The 17,104-nt window shown below is 44.9% G+C and overlaps 1 protein-coding gene and 1 pseudogene across 1 annotated transcript in view; both read left to right on the top strand.

Annotated features, from left to right (window-relative positions):
- The window catches only part of LOC147455901 (protein HAPLESS 2-like), a 346,793-nt gene that overhangs the window by 62,432 nt on the left and 267,257 nt on the right, over positions 1–17,104 (top strand). Inside the window, exons 3-4 of the mRNA XM_086514530.1 lie at positions 1,261–1,331; positions 14,203–14,236. Coding sequence (XP_086370656.1) covers positions 1,261–1,331; positions 14,203–14,236 — 105 coding nt within the window. The remainder of the gene's footprint in view (positions 1–1,260; positions 1,332–14,202; positions 14,237–17,104) is intronic.
- On the top strand, positions 5,014–9,042 carry LOC147455905 (uncharacterized; annotated as a pseudogene).

The following is a 17,104-nucleotide window of genomic DNA, read 5'->3' as shown; positions in this document are numbered from 1 at the left end:
CACAGTACGGAGAATCTAACCCAGTCGAAAAAGTATGCATACGGCTGAAGCAAAGGCGGAAGCACTCCAAAGATCCAAAAAAATTTACCAAATTGTAAGCCAGGAAAATGCGAGCGAAGAGCTGAAGAGATGCTATCCACAAATTGTCGCGTACGAGAACAAGACCATAGTAGATGTGGAATATTCTCAATGCCTCCACCACAACAAACGTAGTCCGAAGAGGCCAATCCCCTAGAGCGCAATAATTTGCCAGTGGGGAGAACCCCAACAATACAACTCCACATAAACAATCGCTCCTTGAGATGTAGCTTAGCATGCCAGATTTTCATAATTTAACTCTGCCACCAAGTAACGCTCTGATTATATTCCATACCTTGTTACAATGTTCTTGGATCTAGGAAGATGACTGCAAATGATAGTACACTTTCTTTGCAAATATCGAACCAATCGAAGAACCAGCGTAGAGGCAATCACATATTCGATTGTCTTCAATCAGCGGCGGGATGGGAGATATAGAATCGACCAACTCCTAATGGTGTCCCACATGCGCTTGTAGTGTGACCCAAGTCCAAAGATAAGAGCAGCCTGTCTGAACAAGAGCACCCGTCCTTAAGCGTCTATCACATCTGTTATCCTGTCAATACCTTTGTGGGAGAGAAAGTAAGCCTGTCTAGGAGAGCGTTGAACAAGAGTCTGAGCAAAAACTCTGCTCCAATGCAAACTCTCCAATCGAAGTGAATTTCCAGAGGCGTCGTCTCTACCATTCCACAACAATTCCCTCATGACCAACTTCCAATCTGCCACTAGACTGGAAGCAAAGGGGTATTCCGGAATTGTAGCTTCAACTCTACCGAAAACCACATCCCAATATGATGGTTGCCAATGGCCGAAGGCCGGCGTGGAAACTGCATGAGAGCACAAAAACGCAAGCATCTACGTCCAAGGGTTTTTTTGCTCAACCAACACTAACAATTAAGTGGCCTTCCTTGTTGTAACATGAGAACACAAATGAAGGATATTCAGACTACCACAACGTTTTGGAGTACAAAGCTTATCCATCGCAAGCAATCGCAAACCTTTTTTGTGAGAGGAAGTGGACCAGAAGTGCGAGACATGAAATCCCGAAGACGACGGGGTGGCCAATGCAACACACACACACAAATACATAAAGAAATGTTTCCTTTTTGTTTATACATAGATATACATGTTAATTGTTCCTTCGGTACTTGCTTTATGTTCCTTCTTTTTGTGACTTACCAGAATTTCAATAGACAACCATATGAGGAATATCGACGAGTCGACGAATGTAAGCCCGAGCAATGTTGGGATGGGTATGTTAGTTGTATACCATTGTTCTTTATGATATCTATACGCCGCTTTTGTATGATGGGTCATTGTTAGTCACCTTCACCATTGTGCTTGTGTCATCTATCATAAGCCTTGTACCCCCCCCACCAAAAAAAAACCCCCCACCCAACCACCACCACCACCACCACTTTTTGACAATGATCTTTGTTTTGTTTTGTGCTGTTTCGTGAGTGGTATTTGTGTGCGTTCCTCGTGTTTTGTTTTAAACAAGGATCCTGATCTTCTTATCATTTAATCTAGATGTTCATGTTCTTTTGTCTAGTATTTAAATGGACTAAGTTGTTATATAAAGAGACAATCTTAGAAACTTAAATCTAGAGGCCCTCAAACCTCTCTCTCTCTCTCTCTCTCTCTCTCTCTCTCTCTCTCTCTGGATGCGCCCTCTCTGACTCTTACACAGTCCGAGGTAACCAGGCTCATTCGCCAAGATTTGACTCAGCTAGACACCAAGAGGACATGGATACAACCAGCACAAGAGCTAGGCACGAAGATGGCCTTCTACAGAGAGCATCTCCTCCAGCTTACGGAGGATGGTTTTGTGACGAGGCCCAGCTACATGGACACCCACTTGTCTCATGGAATACGATGTGCTATTGGCCAGATTCGCACATCTTCACACCAGCTGCAGATCGAGACCGGGAGATACAACGGAATACCAGCAAAGGCTAGGACATGCCCCCTGTGTGACATCGAGCCTTAGACAGAGTTGCACTACACATGCCACTGCCTCGTCTACTACGAGATACGAGGCCGCTTCCATTGCTTGTTCAGAGAGGGTTTTGGACCTTTCGCTAGAGTCATGTGGTACGAGGATCAGAGATGCCTGGGTTTGTTTTTGCTCGAGCTGCGCAGACACAGAGAGAGCTTGATGAGAGGATAGGCTAGCCAGTCTCAGAGACAGATCACAGACTTCTTTAGAGCTGCCACTAGACACCCAGAGGAGTTACTATTATAGCAGAGCCCGTCGCTTTAGACCAGAGGCATACTAATCGACCGAGCGACTGAGCTAGGGAGATCCAGATGCCCACGACTGCAGAGGACTACACAACATCGACGGAGGCTGCTTCAGAGGATTCAGATCACTTTGGCTCGACATGCACGACGCCCGGTCAGACTACTACCATGGAGGAGATTGATGAGATCCGCCAGCGACCGATGCTGGATCTCCTGTGATTTACCCATCCCAGCTAGTTGTTTAGCTGCTTAGTCCACACCTAACAGTTTAGGATTCCATAGTATTTTATTTTGTCATTTTGTCATTTTGTCATCTTGTTACTCTTGTTACTCTGACTTTGTATCAAATCCACCACATTGTAACTTTCTGGTCTCATAGGTTAGTTTGGCCTTTTGAAGACGTTAATATAACATTTCATTTCATTTCATTTCTCTCTCTCTCTCTCTCTCTCTCTCTCTCTCTCTCTCTCTCTCTCTCTCTCTCTCTCTCTTTTATTTTTTATTTTTTAACATCGACCAACTTAGGACCCCATAGTATATATCTTTGTTTTGTACTGCTATTAGGTTATTTTGTTACTCTGACTTTGTATCAGATCCACCACTTGGTAACTTTCGGGTCTCATAGGTCATTATGGCCTTTTGAAGAGTTAATATAACATTTCATTTCATTTCATTTCTCTCTCTCATAAATGGATCAAGTTGTTATCTAAAGAGACAATCTTAGAAGCTTAAATCTAGAGGCCCTCAAACCTCTCTCTCTCTCTCTCTCTAAGCCCCCGCCCCCCCCCGCCGACTTACCATCTAGTAGGTACAGATTTTTGATCTTTTTTTCAGCACCCCACTTTTTATCTTTTGTACCTAGACATTGTACTAGATTCCACCATGTTGTTACTTTGTGATCTTATAGGTCATTTTGGCCTTCTCTCTCTCACTCTCTCTCTCTCTCTCTCTCTCTCTAGATCTTTAAGGTCTCTTGGAATAGTTTCCTATGACGTTAAAATACTCTTCTTCTTCTTCCTCTTTTCTCTCTCTCTCTCTCTCTCTCTCTCTCTCTCTCTCTCTCTCTCTCTCTCTCTCTCTCTCTCTCTCTCTCTCTCTCTCTCTCTAGGCTCATTCGCCAGGACTTGACTTAGCTAGACACGAAGAGGACATGGATACAGCCGGCACAGGAGCTGGGCACGAAGATGGCTTTCTACAGAGAGCATCTCCTCCAGCTTACGGAGGATGGTTTTGTGACGAGGCCCAGATACATGGACACCCACTTGTCTCATGGGATACAGTGTGCTATTGGCCAGATACGCACATCGTCACACCAGTTGCGGATTGAGATTGGGAGATATAGCGGAGTACCAGCAGAGGCCAGGACATGCCCCCTGTGTGACATCGAGCCTGAGACAGAGTTGCACTACACATGCCACTGCCCCGTCTACTACGAGATACGAGGCTTCCATTGCTTGTTCAGAGAGGGCTTTGGACCATTCTCTAGAGTCATGCGGTACGAGGATCAGAGATGCCTGGGTTTGTTTTTGCTCGAGCTGCGCAGACACAGAGAGAGCCTCATGAGAGGAGAGGCCAGCTAGTCTCAGAGACAGATCACAGACTTCTTTAGAGCTGCCACTCGACATCCGGAGGAGTTACCACCGCAGTAGAGCTCGTCGCCTCACACCAGAGGCACACTGATCGATCGAGCGACTGAGCTGGGGAGATCCAGATGCCCACGACTGAGGAGGACTACATAGCATCGACGGAGGCTGCATCAGAGGATTCGGATCACTTTGGCTCGACATGCATGATGCCCGGTCAGACTACTGACCATGGAGGAGATTGATGAGATCCGCCAGCGACCGATGCTGGATCTCCTGTGATCTAGCTATCCCGGCTAGCTGTTTAGTTGCTTAGTTCACACCTAGCAGTTCAAGATTTCATAGTATTTCATTTTGTCATTTTGTCATCTTGTTACTCTGACTTTGTATCAGATCCACCACATTGTAACTTTCTGGTCTCATAGGTCACTTTGGCCTTTTGAAGACGTTAATATAACATTTAATTTCATTTCTCTCTCTTTGCTTAGTTCACATCGAGCAGCTTAGGATTCCATAGTATTTTTGTTTTGTTATGTTGTTATTTTTTTACTCTGACTTTGTATCAAATCCACCACATTGTAACTTTCTGGTCTCATAGGTCACTTTGGCCTTTTGAAGACGTTAATTTAACATTTCATTTCTCTCTCTCTCTCTCCATAGGTTTGGACTCTCACTATTTTTAGGGTTTCGTCACCTCTTTTTTTTACTGTTTTTAGGGTTCCGTCACTGTTCTTTTGCTGTTTTTGGATTTCGAAACTGTTTTTTTCCTGTTTTTTAGGGTTTTACTACTGTTTTTTTGCTGTTTTTCAGGGTTTCAAAACTCTTTCTTGCTGTTTTTTAGGGTTTCACGACTGTTTTTTGCCGTGTTGAAGGGTTTTGCCAATGTTTTTTAGTATTTTTTAGGGTTTCAAATATGTGTTTTGCTGTTGTTTAAAGTTTCGAAGCTGATTTTCTCTGTTTTTTGGGTTTCACAAGCGTTTCTTGCTTTTTTTGGGAGTGTCTTTTAATTTTTTGGTTGTTTTTGTCTCTCTCTCTCTCTCTCTCTCTCTCTCTCTCTCTCTCTCTCTCATGGTTTCCCTCCATTGGGCTACCCATTGACCCCTTTGACATGGCCTCCCCAATGGCTATAGCCCGCCTCCCTCTCAACATGAAGTTCTCAATCACCAACAAGTGGATATCAACACTTGAAGTTGAACTGAAGGAATGGAAAGAGGAGAAGAAGAACCTATGCAAAGGCAGTTGGTCTTGGCCTCTCAGTGAAGGAGTGCACCACTTTACTGACTGAGACACTACATGGTGCAGCATCAGAGGCATACCCACACACTCAGCATGGTCGGAGGAGAAGAAACGAGCTTACTTGGCCTAGATGGAACGAGACTTGTATCGGCTGTTCTTGAGTAGAGACTCAGGAGAGGCATGAAGATTCTTTCATGAGCACTCCCCTCCCCTAGTGATGACTTCTCTTGATGTGTGGGGCCAGTATGCAACATCGATTTATACAATTCCTGGACAGGACCCCCTTCCAAATTCTATAGAGCCATTCCCACCTACCAGCACCTTCTTTACCATTGAGATGGTAAAGAGAGCCATTGACAGGATGAAGAACCAGCAGGGCATATGCTTATGATGGTCTAGTAGCAGAGCACTTTATACGTGCTAGAGATATGCTAGTAGAGGTCCTTGGAGCGTTGTTCAATCGTGGCATGTGTGAGGGGTTATCGGAGACTTGGAGGTTGTCTACTATTGTGCCTATCTTCAAGGCAGGTGATCCTACAAAGCCTTGGAATTACCGCACTATTATGGTTGGGCACTCATTGGCACGATTGTGTGCATCCATTCTTGAGCAGCAATTGAGTAATTGGGTAGAGGGTGAGGGTGTACGGGCAAAGGGCTAGGCCGGTTTTAGGAGGGGTTTTTTCACTCTCGATCATATTCTGACAATCAGAGCCATCATTGAGGAGGGCAGGTTACATGGGAGACAGATTTACTGTAGTTTTGTGGATTTCGGCAAAGCATTTGACATGGTACCGAGAGCTCGATTGATCCGCAGACTGGAGGAGATGGGGGTGCCCATAGTGTTGATTTGGAGGATTATGGCTCTATACAGATCGTGATTGGATATGTATGCACCCTGGAGGGGATATCTGATTTCGTTCACTCCACCATTGGGGTGAAAGAGGGTTGCCCATTGTCTCCTACTCTATTTGGTATGTATGTTGATGAGGTGTCTGATTACATTGACAGAGAGGGTGATAGAGGTGCCCTGGCAGAGACGTGGATCCCATTGTTGTTATATGCTGATGATATTTGTGTTGATCTTTGACTCACTAGAGGGTATGCAACGACAATTGGATGCATTACACAGTTTTGCAGAGGATAGTGGATTGTCTGTAAACCTTGGTAAAACCAAGGTTATAGTATCTAACACCACACCACAGTGGATCAGGAGATCAACACTGACTTTCACATATGGTCAGGAGATTGTAGAGTATATAGATGCATACACTTACCTTGGGGTTGTCTTCACTGGGCCGAGGATTTTTTTAGGGAGAGCAGCAGAGACTAGACTGACTAGAGCTTATGCGGCCTTGGGAGGCTTGGAGAGGATGTGCTCGCAGGTTCAATTCCAAGAACCTCGGACAAAGTTATGGCTCTCTGATACTTTAGTAGCCTCAGCTATGTATCTATGATCTCTCGACTGATCAGAGCCAAGGCCTCTGTACCCCACACTATCATTCGAGCAGAGCTAGCTGTCCCTCCTATGGAGATTGAGGCGCTTACTAGGTCAGTCTCCTTTGTGCACAACTTGTGGGATACTACTAGAGACAGATATGCTAGATTGGCCCTTGAGTCTTCCAGACAGTTAGCTGTTCAGGGGGACACTTCATGCTGGTATGCACAGATGACATCATGGTTTCAGACGCATGGCTTCACCATGGGCAGGCTGCCCCCTTTCCAGTACTCTCTTCAGACACCTCAATGTCTCTTACACGGGTGGAGATTACTAGACTCATTCATCAGGATCTGATCCAGCTGGATACTAGGAGGACATGGATAGAGCGGCCACACGAGTTGGGCACGAAGATGGCTTTCTATAGAGAGCATCTTCTCCACCTCACAGCAGATGGGTTTGTGATTCGACCCAGCTACATGGACACACATATGTCTCACGGTTTGCGGTGTGCCATTGGTTAGATACGCACATCCTCACATCAGCTGGAGATTGAGACTGGTAAATTCAGAGGGATATCAGCAGACAACAGGTTATGCCGCTTATGCCAGCTAGAGACAGAGACAGAGCTACATTACATATTTCATTGCATAGTGTACTATGAGATACGGGGCCATTTCCACTGCTTATTCAGAGAGGGTTTCGGTCCTTTCTCTAGGGTCATGAGTTTTGAGGATGAGAGATGTCTCGGGCTATATCTACTTGAGTTACACAGACACTTCACTGTGGAGAGCTAGAGAGAGATAGTGCCAGAGACAAATTACACATTTCTTTTCACTAGACATGGGAAAGCCAGAGGAGCAGCCATCACTGCAGACCTCCGCCCACACTCATTCGACCACTACCGGCACTCTCATCGACTGAGCATTGGAGCTACGGAGATCGAAACTGCCACGATTGAGGAGATGGGTTACATAGCATCGATGGAGATTGCAACAGAGGATTCGACCCATACTCTCTCGACATCTAGGGTGCAGATGAGGATGGATTCTAGTAGTAGTAATTTTTTTGTTCTAGTTCTTTTGTACCCAGACATAGTATCAGATTCACTATTTTGTAACAGATTGGTCTCATAGGTCATTTTGGCCTTTTGAAGACGTTAATATAACATTTCATTTCATTTCATTTCTCTCTCTCTCTCTCTCTCTCTCTCTCTCTCTCTCTCTCTCTCTCTCTCTGTGGTCAGGAGATTGTGGAGTATACAAATGCATACACTTACCTAGGGGTAGTCTTTGCTGGGCCGAGATTTTCTTTGAGAAGAGCAGCAAAGACTAGACTAACTAGAGCTGGTGCGGCTTTGGGAGAAATGGAGAGGATGTGTTCACAGGTTCAGTTCCAGGAACCTAGGACAATGTTATGGCTCTTTGATACTTTGGTTGCCTCTACTATGTTATATGGGGTGCAGGTTTGGGGACCTTCTATAGGCCAGGATGGTTGGAGGCGTATAGAGAAGCCCCTGGTATCTATGATCTCTCGGCTGATTAGAGCCAAGGCTTCCGTACCACAAAATATCATTCGAGCGGAATTAGCTGCCCACCCAATGGAGATTGAGGCGCTTACCAGATCAGTCTCCTTTGTACACAGTCTGTGGGATACTACCAGAGACAGATATGCCAGGGTGGCTATAGAGTCCTCCAGACAATTAGCTCTTAATGGGGATACATCATGCTGGTATGCACAAATGCCATCATGGTTTCAGACACATGGTTTCACCATGGATAGGTTGCCTCCTTTTCAATACTCTCTACAGACACCCTTGAGGTCTCTGACACGGGTAGAGATTAATAGACTTATTCGTCAGGATCTGATCCAGCTGGACACGAGGAGGACATGGATAGAGCCGTTATAGGAGTTGGGCACAAAGATGGCTTTCTATAGAGAGCATCTTCTCCACCTCACGAGGGATGGGTTTGTGATTCGACCTAGCTATATGGACACACATCTTTCTCATGGTTTGCGTTGCGCCATTGGCCAGATACGCACGTCCTCACATCAGCTCGAGATTGAGACTGGCAGATTCAGAGGGACACCAACAGATAGCAGGATATGCCGCTTATGCCATCTAGAGCCAGAGACAGAAGTACATTACATATGTCATTGCATAGTGTACTATGAGATACGAGGCCGTTTTCATTGTCTATTCAGAGAAGGTTTTGGGCCTCTATCTAGGCTCATGAGTTATGAGGATCAAAGATGTCTTGGGCTATATCTACTTGAGTTACACAGGCATAGAGAAACTTTACTGAGGAGAGCTGAACGGAGACAACCCCAGAGACAGATCACAGATTTCTTTACACTAGATATTATACACCCAGAAGAATAGACAGAGGAGCAGCCGACAGTGGAGAGATCTACCCGCACTACTGGCATTCTCATAGACCGAGCTTTGGAGCTAGGGAGATCTAGACGACCCCGACGGAGAAGAGGAGCTACACAGTTTCGAAGGAGGCTACAGCAAAGGATTCGAGCCATACTCTTTCGTCGTCCAGAGTGCAGATGAAGATGGATCTCTAGTAGTTGGATCTCTACTCCCCTCCCATATTGTCTTCACATTGTACTGCTGAGTTTAGGATCCCGTAGTATTTATATTTTGTTATCCTAGTTTAATTTATTTTGTTAATCTGACTTTGTATCAGATAGACCACATTGTAACTTTCTGGTCTCATACGTGACTTTGGCCTTCTGAAGACGTTAATATAACATTTCATTTCATTTCTCTCTCTCTCTCTCTCTCCCCCCCCCCCCCCCTGCACCTGCCCTGCGCTCCCGCTCCATCTCTCCCCATCGCCCCCCCCCCCCGCCGCCTTTTGTCTATCGCGGGTTAATTCCCCCTTCTGTCTATCGCACGTCCCCCCCTTTTTGTGTATCGCTGGATAAATTTTTTAGCCTTTAAGTTTTTTATTTATCGTCCATTCATTGTTTTAGTTTAATCTATCGCCCACCCACCCCATCTCTCCCCCCCCCACCTCACTCTATCGCCTATCGCTCCCGCCCCCCCCCCCCCCGCGCTGCTCTCTCTCTCTCTCTCTCTCTCTCTCTCTCTCTCTCTCTCTCTCTCTCTCTCTCTCTCTCTCTCTCTCTCTCTCTCTCTCTCTCTCTCTCTCTCTCTCTCTCTGTGTAGCAGCAAGCCCAGCCTTCCACGCGGGACTGTAGCAGAAGCCCAGCCTCCCTCTGTTCACGCGGCACCAGAGCAGGAGCATCGACAGGACTTTAATCCCTCTCTCTGTGCAGTAGCGCGCCCATCTTTGAACACATGGCGGACTGCAATGACTGAGGACGTACAGAGCGCGCAGCCCCAATAAGTCAGGTAGGGTTCTCTCTCTGAGGGTTCCTTCCTGAGGGTTCCTTGCAGCCAGCCCTGCACGTCCAGCTTGAATTTTATAATGGAAAATGATTCTTTGAGCCACACCGTAATGGATCAACGTCAAGGCCATGAATGCTTGATGGATGTTGCACAAATTGTCACACTTGAAGAAGACCCTGCACAGGACACGAAAGCCGCCAATGTCTCACTTGTTTGCAAGCCAAGAGCAAAGGCAACCTTCATGCTCACGAATAAGCGGATGGCGTTGATGGAGAGGGAAATGAAGGAGTGGAAAACAGAGATGGAAGGATGGTGGAAGGAGAAGGCCAACCTCCTTCAGATGGTCTTCAATGAAGGCGCACAGTGGAAGAAGAAGAAAGAGAGCCTTAACGCAGAAATACGGACACTGAAAGAAGTCGTCTCAGCCCTCAAAGAGGAGAACCCAAACGCCGAGATACGGGCACTCAAAAAAGAAGTCTCTGTCCTAAAAGAGGAGTTTGCTGATAGAGTAAGCAATGGACTAGAGGAAGGCGAATTTCAACCCTCGGTAATAGATGAAATCAAGGAAATTAAGGAACAAGTAAGGATGATGACAGAGGAAGAGAAACTGAGTGTGGCAAAGACATCTTCATGGGTGGAGATGATAACAAGGACATAGAAAAAGGCGGACGAGGCTGAAAAATGGATTGAGGTCGCCAAGAAAGGGAAAGGTCAAGAAACTCCTTGTACACCGACGATTATCAACATGACTCTCGAAGAGGAACAAAGAAGGCGGATGCGAGCATTGCATTTGAGAGTGACCGGTCTCAAGGACATAAACAATGTGGAGAAAGAGTTCACAAGCCTTACATCCATGATGAGGGTAGGTAAGAAAAGTGATGGCACGGGAGAGTCTTCAAAGGGGAGAGCTCTCATAGTACGCTTCCCCTCGTTGGAAGCGAAGAAGGAATTCTTGAGGAAGAGGCCTACTCTCAAAAAGATAGGTATTTTCCTCGGTGATGACCTGACTCTCTCACAACTCGCACATATGAGAGAGGTAATGCCAGAGATTACAGTGGCAAGGGAGAAGGGAAAGATAGCCTTCTATAGAGATGGACGGGTGGTGATTTTAGAGCGGCGTACTGCATGACGGTGCGAGACATATGGGATCACACTGAAGATGGCTACCTGGAATTGTAATGGGTCTATGAGATTGGACGTGGGTGCATTTGAGGAGAGTTTCAAAGAAAAGGATATTGTGTTCTTCTCAGAGACTCATCAGGCCCTTGGACAGGTAATGCCACATGTGGTGGGATACAGATGGGAAACAGCTCACAGGACAAATGCGAGATCTGAGCACGGGAGTAGAGGCTCAGGAGGAGTAGCAGTGCTATTCAGAGAGGAACTACAACCATTACTACATATTGTGCCCATCTTCAAGGCTGTGAACCTACAAAGCCTGGGAACTACCGCACTATGATGGTTGGACACACATTGGCATGGTTGTATGCATCTATCCTGGAGCAACACTTGAGTAATTGGGCAGAGGGCGAGGGTGTACGAGCGAAGGGTCAAGCCGGCTTCAGGAGGGGTTTCTCCACTCTTGATCATATTCTGACACCCAGGGCCATCATTGAGGTAGGGAAGAGCACATGGGAGACGGATCTATTGTAGCTTTGTGGATTTTCGTAAAGCATTTGACAAGGTACCAAGAACTCGATTGATGCGCAGATTATAGGAGATGGGGGTGCCCATAGAGGTGATTTGGGGGATTATGGCTTTGTACAGATCAGTGATGTGACAGGTACGCGCTCCGGAAGGGGTATCTGATTTAGTTCACTCTACTATTGGAGTGAAATAGGGCTGCCCATTGTCTCCTACTCTATTTGGTATGTATGTTGATGAGGTGTCTGTTTACATCGACAGAGAGGGTGACAGAGGTGCACAACTGGCAGGGACGTGGATCCCATTGTTGCTATATGCTGATGATATTGTGCTGATATCCGACTCACCAGAAGGTATGCAACGACAGTTGGATGCACTACGTAGTTTTGCAAAGGATAGTGGATTGTGTGTAAACCTAGGTAAAACCAAGGTTATGGTGTTTAACACCACACCGCAATGGGTCAGGAGATCAGTACCTACTTTCAAATATGGTCAGGAGATTGTGGAGTATACAGATGAATACACTTACCTAGGGGTAGTCTTTATTGGGCCGAGATTTTCCTTGAGAAGAGCGGTAGAGACTAGACTAACCAGAGTTGGTGCGTCTCTGGGAGGAATGGAGAGGATGTGTTCGCAGGTTCAGTTCCAGGAACCTAGGACAAAGTTATGGCTCTTTGATACTTTGGTTGCCTCTAGTATGTTATATGGGGTGCAGGTTTGGGGACCTTCTGTAGGCCAAGAGGGTTGGAGGCGTATGCAGAAGCCCTTGGTATCTATGATCTCTCGGCTGATTAGAGCCAAGGCTTACGTACCGCATGATATGATTCGAGCGGAATTAGCTGCTCCCCCTATGGTGATTGAGGCAGTTACTAGATCAGTCTCTTTTGTACACAGTCTGTGGGATACTACCAGAGATAGATATGCGAGGGTGGCTCTAGAGTCCTCCAGACAATTAGCTCTTAATGGGGATACATCATGCTGGTATGCACAGATGGCATCATGGTTTCAGACACATGGTTTCACCATGGACAGGTTGCCTCCTTTTCAATACTCTCTACAGGCACCCTTAGGGTCTTTGACGCGGGTAGAGATTAATAGACTCATTCGTCAGGATTTGATTCAGCTGGACACAAGGAGGACATGGATAGAGCCGATACAGGAGTTGGGCACGAGGACTGCTTTCTATAGAGAGCATTTTCTCCACCTCACAAGGGATGGGTTTGTGTCTCGACCTAGCTTTATGGACAGGCATCTTTCTCATGGTGTCCGATGTGCCATTGGCCAAATACACACGTCATTACATCAGCTCGAGATTGAGACTGGCAGATTCAGAGGGACACCAGCAGATAGCAGGATATGCCGCTTATGCCATCTAGAGCTAGAGACAGAGGTACATTACATATGCCATTGCACAGTGTACTATGAGATACGAGGCCGTTTTCATTGTCTATTCAGAGAAGGTTTCGGGCCACTATCTAGGGTCACGAGTTATGAGGATCAGAGATGTCTTGGGCTATATCTACTTGAGCTACACAGTCATAGAGAAACTTTATTGAGGAGAGCTGAAGAGAGACAACCCCAGAGACAGATCACAGATTTCTTTACACTGATATTGAACACCCAGAAGAACAGACAGAGGAGCAACCAACAGTGGAGAGGTCTACCTGCACTACTGGCATTCTCATAGACCGTGCATTGGAGCTAGGGAGATCTAGACGACCCCGATGGAGAAGAGAAGCTACACAGTTTCGAAGGAGGCTACAACAAAGGATTCGAGCCATACTTTTTCGTCGTCCATAGTGCAGATGAAGATGGATCTCTATGCAGATAGATCTCTACTTCCCTCCCAAATTGTCTACACATTGTATAGCTCAGTTCATACGTTTCACGCCTTTTGCCTTTCACACCTATCCGCTTAGTTTAGGATTCCGCAGTATTTATATCTTGTTATCCCTAGTTTAGTTTAATTTAATTTAATTTATTTTGTTAATCTGACTTGATATCAGATACACTGCATTGTAACTTCCTGGTCTCATAGGTCACTTTGGCCTTTTGAAGACGTTAATATAACATTTCATTTTATTTCTCTCTCTCTCTCTCTATGTGTGTGTGTGTGTGTGTCTGTTGGATCGCATGTGATGTAGCTATCCCAGCTAGTTGTTTAGCTGCTTAGTCCACACCTAGCAGTTTAGGATTCCATAGTATTTTATTTTGTCATTTTGTCATTTTGTCATCGTGTTACTCTGACTTTGTATGAGATCCACCACATTGTAACTTTCTGGTCTCATAGGTCACTCTGGCCTTTTGAAGACGTTAATATAACATTTCATTTCATTTCATTTCTGTCTCTCTCTCTCTCTCTCATTCTCTCTCTCGCATTGATATACTAAAAGCGGCATGACAATTTTATTGTCTCATCAAATTGTTGAATCAATACTATGAGTAAATCAAGTGGGCATCTCAACCACTGGTTTACTTGTTTTTGAAGATATCATATTGATGTAAAGTAAAGCATGTGATCGTGGGTTTTTGGTGAATGGATTACAGAGTTTTAGTTTTTGATGGATAGAAAAAACTGTTGCTACAGTACTGATCAAAGCCTCTGCTGTGATCTACAGAAATCCTCCACAATCAAACAAGAAAATTTATTGGGTAATTTCCATGTGAACCTCATGTTAATATTGATTGATTACATGATTTAATTTAGATGATTTGTCAGTTTGGTATGTTTTGGAAATAGATTCAAGGGAAAAAAATGTGCCACATAAGAAAAGAAACATACAAAGAAACTCTTGATATGGTAGAGAACTACGTGATGGCAATCATTATGGAGGGATGTACAATCGAACTATGGCTACCAGATTTCATATGGAAAGTGAGGTGATGAATCATTCATGACCAAGTCTCGATCACCATGAAACTCTCTTACTTTCAAAGAAACTATTGAAAGGAAATCCGATTCATTTTCAAGATCGTGAATAATCTTTTCACATCTCGAGTATGATTACAGATAACATGTGGATTACCCTCCCTGCACTTACGAGCGTTTTTCTCTATGTAGCTTGTCCTGTGACTCACATTGCTGAAGATCTTGTCAGTGGTGCAAAGGGTGTGCTTGTAACCTTATATAGGCCTTGAGAGTGATTGAGATGCTGTAAGCAGGAGTGGTCGAAGCTGCATACAACTGCCATCATAGCATGTATGGAAATTTAGTATCTTAGTAGACCTCTAGTTTCACAAAGAGGTGGGCAAGAGTTATAAGATGGGCCTATGATTGCCATCAAGAAGTTTCTGCAATTCAGCTATCAAGGTGATAGAGTTCACAGAAGAGATGGACACTGTGGGCAAGGTTAAGCTGCTCGTTATGTGTGCAGCTTGTTGTGGGTAGGCCTCATGATTTTCTCACTTTTCTCTACGGCTAGAATAAAAGTTTTTGGTGAGCTTTGTCCACAGAGGATATTGGTGTCTACAAACAATTAATTAATTTTTTGGCCATCTGGATACAATTGATTGGCCTCTAATTTATAGGTCTTAAGCTCCTAAAAACAAATGAAATCCACTACTGAAAACAATCCAGTCATGAAAAACAATTGACTGCGCCGCGCCCTATTTAGATTCATAAAAAGCATTTGCATAGCTTCTGCCATTGCACTCTGTTCGTATACGTCTACGACATCAGCGCCCATACGTACGGCTTGCCGTCCTAAAGGCTGCCACATTATCATCTATACAGACTGTCTGTCCATACTAGATCTGCCACATCATCTCTTTTTTGACATATCCCTCAGAGTAATCCCCTTCGATTACACTTTTCAAAACAAACATAACAAAGCAAATTATTAGACATTGACACCATCCAGACATGCTCATCACCATGCATACTAAACAGTACACATATGGCACACACAATAAAGCATGCATCGAACACAATTGGGTCGAACCTTTCACATTAGAGCGTGGTGTATCTACTAGCCATTACATCCTCATCTAGAACATATCACACTAGACTCATCTAGATTTATCGATGTACTAGTGCAATTCTAATTTCTATACTAGCCTAGTGATCAGCATCAAACTTTCATCATCTCATAGAAGTCCCTGCACAAAGGACTATCAGTCTAGTATCTTGTACTTGAGCTAACAGCACAACCATTTGTCTCCATTGGGGGCCAAAGGTGGGGTGCATGTCAATCCTCGTGAGTTGCGCCTTGGATCTCGTGAAACAATCTATACTTTCCCCTTTAGCTCTTGCGTGTATATAATTGCCACTCCTCTAGAGCCTCGAGAATTGCTATATCGCATATACTGTGTAAAGTGACTCTCACTGGTAGCGCTACACTCTCCATAGTCCCCTCTCCTGGCTCTCATGGGTCTTTCTGAGTAGTACTATGTCTCTCCCATCCATCACCTCATCCAATGTCCTTGGGTATTCCATGATTACCCAATCTAGTTCTAAACTGCCATGTGTAGCTCTGTGTGGTGTCTCATAAGTGGTGAGCCCCTACTTGAGTCTTGATTGCCTTGCCATCAATGATGGCACAACCGCTGTGATAGATAGCTCTCTCGTAGGCTTGTAGGGCACGAGGCATACATGCTCACGTATGCATAAGATCTCCATCCAAACAGATGGGAGGATCCAAGAGTGTGCAGAGCACCACCCTCTTCCTCATGAAGTTGGTTCTCTTGGCCTTATCGAGTGTCAATCTATGCCCTCCACGTCTTGGAAAAAGGGGGGTGTGTAGAAGGAGAAATGTGTCGTGTGCTCTATGCTATGAGTGAGATTTGTGGTGGGTGTCTGTGAGTGCAATGTGCATAGAGACTCCCTCAAACATAACATGGTACAAAAATTTATATACCAATTGAGTCAAAACAGCAATAGTGAAATAACAAATGAATAGAATTGAATAGCAAAAGCGAAATGACTAGTGAAACTGGAACTTGGAAGAACAATAGGATAAATTGGAGTGGGAACATTACAGCATTTGCAGCTGTTGACCATTGACCTAGTCATGGATTTTATTCTTGCCATACTTTACAGGATATCCAAACTTGGGCAGGTTGCATTCTGCCATGTATTACCGCTGACAGACTTGCATAGAATTTGGGAGCTATTTAGTGGCTACATATAGAGGACAGTTATTGTTTGCTGATGGTCTTGTCTATTCAGCATACATTAGCGATCTCTCACACCATGCGAGTATGGTCAGAGTCCGTAGTTGTTAGCACCCTGCGATGCTGTCCAAACTACTACAGTTCTTGGTTTACAATTGCTCGCTCTTTTGTTACAGGATAGCTCCTTCGACCTTTACTGCAAGATGAGGATGCTCTTCCTTAAGCTCTTGTTCCACTGCTTCGGCCAAGGGTCAAGAGGGCTCGGCGTTCATTTTCCAGTCTTGTTGCAGTTGCTATGGTTTATTTATGTCTTTGAAGTTTCAGGTTCATCTTTATTTGTCACATGGGTTTGCATATTGCTGCTTGAATGTCAATGCAGTGCATCACACTGGACCAAGATAGAATTTT

The sequence above is a fragment of the Adiantum capillus-veneris genome, chromosome 6 (genome assembly GCF_014529385.1).
Source record: "Adiantum capillus-veneris isolate H3 chromosome 6, ASM1452938v2, whole genome shotgun sequence".
Lineage (NCBI taxonomy): Eukaryota > Viridiplantae > Streptophyta > Polypodiopsida > Polypodiales > Pteridaceae > Adiantum > Adiantum capillus-veneris.
The sequence above is the reverse complement of the archived record's forward strand: the minus strand, read 5'-3'. Positions and strand labels throughout refer to the sequence as shown.